Genomic DNA, 2,201 nt, shown 5'->3' on the forward strand with positions numbered 1-2,201 from the left:
AACAAAATTTGCAATAGAAAACTACAATAGACTGTGATATAACCCAACAGCCATGGGTTAAGCATTGTATCTAAGTCTGCTATTCCCTAATCTCGCCCCCCTAATTCTGAATGAATCCACAGCTTCCCCAAGGATGGTTCGCTGAGACAGCAGTGGGTCAGGGAGGTCAACCGTGAGTACTGGACACCTTCCAAGAGGTCACTCATCTGCTCCGACCATTTTACCGAGTCGTGCTTTGATAAGACGGGCCAGACCACCAGACTAAAAGACAATGCTGTGCCGACACTTTTCGATATACCTGCACCCACGAGGAAGAAGGTGTGTGTGTTTTTTAATATGTTATTTCAGAACAGGCTGTGGATATGAGGAAAAAAGCTATTACTTGTGTTACAATGTGTAATTATTATTTAACGTTTCCTTACTATAATTATCATTAACTTTTGTGTATATATTATGTTAAAAATGTTTTGAGTAAATTTATGTACTAATTTGAAATTGTGTTTATAAAATATACAGGCTGTGTGAAAAAAAATCTAATTATGCACAATATTCTTCCACATCAACAGGCCAGGCCAAGAGAAGAACCCCCAGAGAGTGAGACAGTGGTTCCTGCACAGAGGGGTCGACCAAGGAAAAAACAGAAACAGGAAACTAGCAGCAAGTTAAGTCGTGAGGTGTGTGCCTTGCCTTTGGTATATAGAGGGAAAATGAATGTATGAAATAGATGTTGACATGATATACATATGTCATTTTTGTTAATGGATAAATTAGAAGTACCATTATTAAGGGAAAAAAGGGAAAAAAAATCACAAGTAATAAAAACTTTGTCAGGAAAGTATATATATATTTCATTAATTACAAATAATTAGGATACTCAGTATGGACTGGAACAGAAGGGAAGTTTTACTAGAGGTATTATTTGGATAATATCTTTAAAACCCAGGAACTTGAGGCAAAATTGCAGCTGCTAGAAGAACACAACAAGAAACTGACAAAGCTGCTTTCACGGAGTCCACGACCCTCAACAGTGACTGAGACTAAGAAGACAGAGAGCAAGAATAAAAGCATCTTTGTCTTCAGGTCTGTTGCTCCTGTTCATGTATAGAACTTATGGAATAATGTAATAGATGGTACTGTATATGTTGGAGATTTTTTTTGACAAGTATTGAAAATAAGTAGGTTTTGAAATTACCTTATCATGGAAGACAGATGTGAATGGAAAGGAAATTAAATTATATGATGTTAGGTTTTAAAGATCCCGTATGTTGTTAAATGTTTTTTTCTTTATTTTGTAGGTATCCAAGGAGGCAGATCCTGTTGAAAGTGGCATATCTTGGGTGGGACTATCAGAGCTGTGCATCGCAGGAAGAAATCCAACAAAGTATTGAAGATAAATTACTGCAAGCACTTCTGAAAACAAATTTAACAGAATCTATTATTAGTTCAAAATTTGAAAGGTAAGAAACTAAACTATGTACTATGTCTTAAAAAAATCCATTAATTATGGACTCTACAAGTCATCAGATAGGCAGTTTTACCAACCATACACCTCTCCATTGCTGAAAATTAGGTACTGTATTTTGCTCATATACTGTAACTGAAATATCTCCATCAATATGTCAGGTGCAGCAGCAACAGTGAAGGCTTCAGCCCCTTTGACCAAGTAATCACTATCATAGTCCGAAGTAATCTCAAGTCTGGCCTGGGAGTCATTCCTCCAGACAAAAAAGCAGGGTCAGCAGTGGAAGAGAACCCAACATTGCCGCTGTGTGCAGAAGAGAATGGCGAGCAGGAGATTGATTACACAAGAGTGGTGAATGAAGGTGAGTTCTGTGTTTAAATGTATGGCTGCATTTTGATTTATTGCTGCAGTTGTCATTTCTAAGTTTATTTTTTGACTGATGACATGCATACGGTTTTCTTTTTGAGGAAAGTTTGATCAACTGACATTTTTTACTGTTAGTCTACAGGTCATATATTGTATTAACCATTAGGTAAAGTCTAATGTAGACAATTTTAAAGAAAGAGAAAAGAAAAATGAAATGCATGAAGTTAGAAATGGGAGAAAACTTATTTTTAAAGGACTTTCTTTATGAAATGGTGAATTGATAAACTTTTTTGGTTCTTTAAGAAAAAGGTGGAAAAATCACAAATTAATACCGGAAAATGCAGGTAAAGTTTTCTTCTGTATCCAAGGGAAC

General features: G+C 36.0%; 1 protein-coding gene across 1 annotated transcript in view; it reads left to right on the forward strand.

Annotated features, from left to right (window-relative positions):
- The window catches only part of LOC119586149 (tRNA pseudouridine(38/39) synthase-like), a gene marked incomplete at its 3' end in the record, with an annotated part of 8,946 nt that overhangs the window by 1,699 nt on the left and 5,046 nt on the right, over window positions 1–2,201 (forward strand). Inside the window, 5 exon segments of the mRNA XM_037934842.1 lie at window positions 123–318; window positions 567–674; window positions 944–1,080; window positions 1,296–1,457; window positions 1,624–1,823. Coding sequence (XP_037790770.1) covers window positions 123–318; window positions 567–674; window positions 944–1,080; window positions 1,296–1,457; window positions 1,624–1,823 — 803 coding nt within the window.

The sequence above is a fragment of the Penaeus monodon genome, chromosome 21, assembly GCF_015228065.2.
Source record: "Penaeus monodon isolate SGIC_2016 chromosome 21, NSTDA_Pmon_1, whole genome shotgun sequence".
NCBI classification, from domain to species: Eukaryota; Metazoa; Arthropoda; class Malacostraca; order Decapoda; family Penaeidae; genus Penaeus; species Penaeus monodon.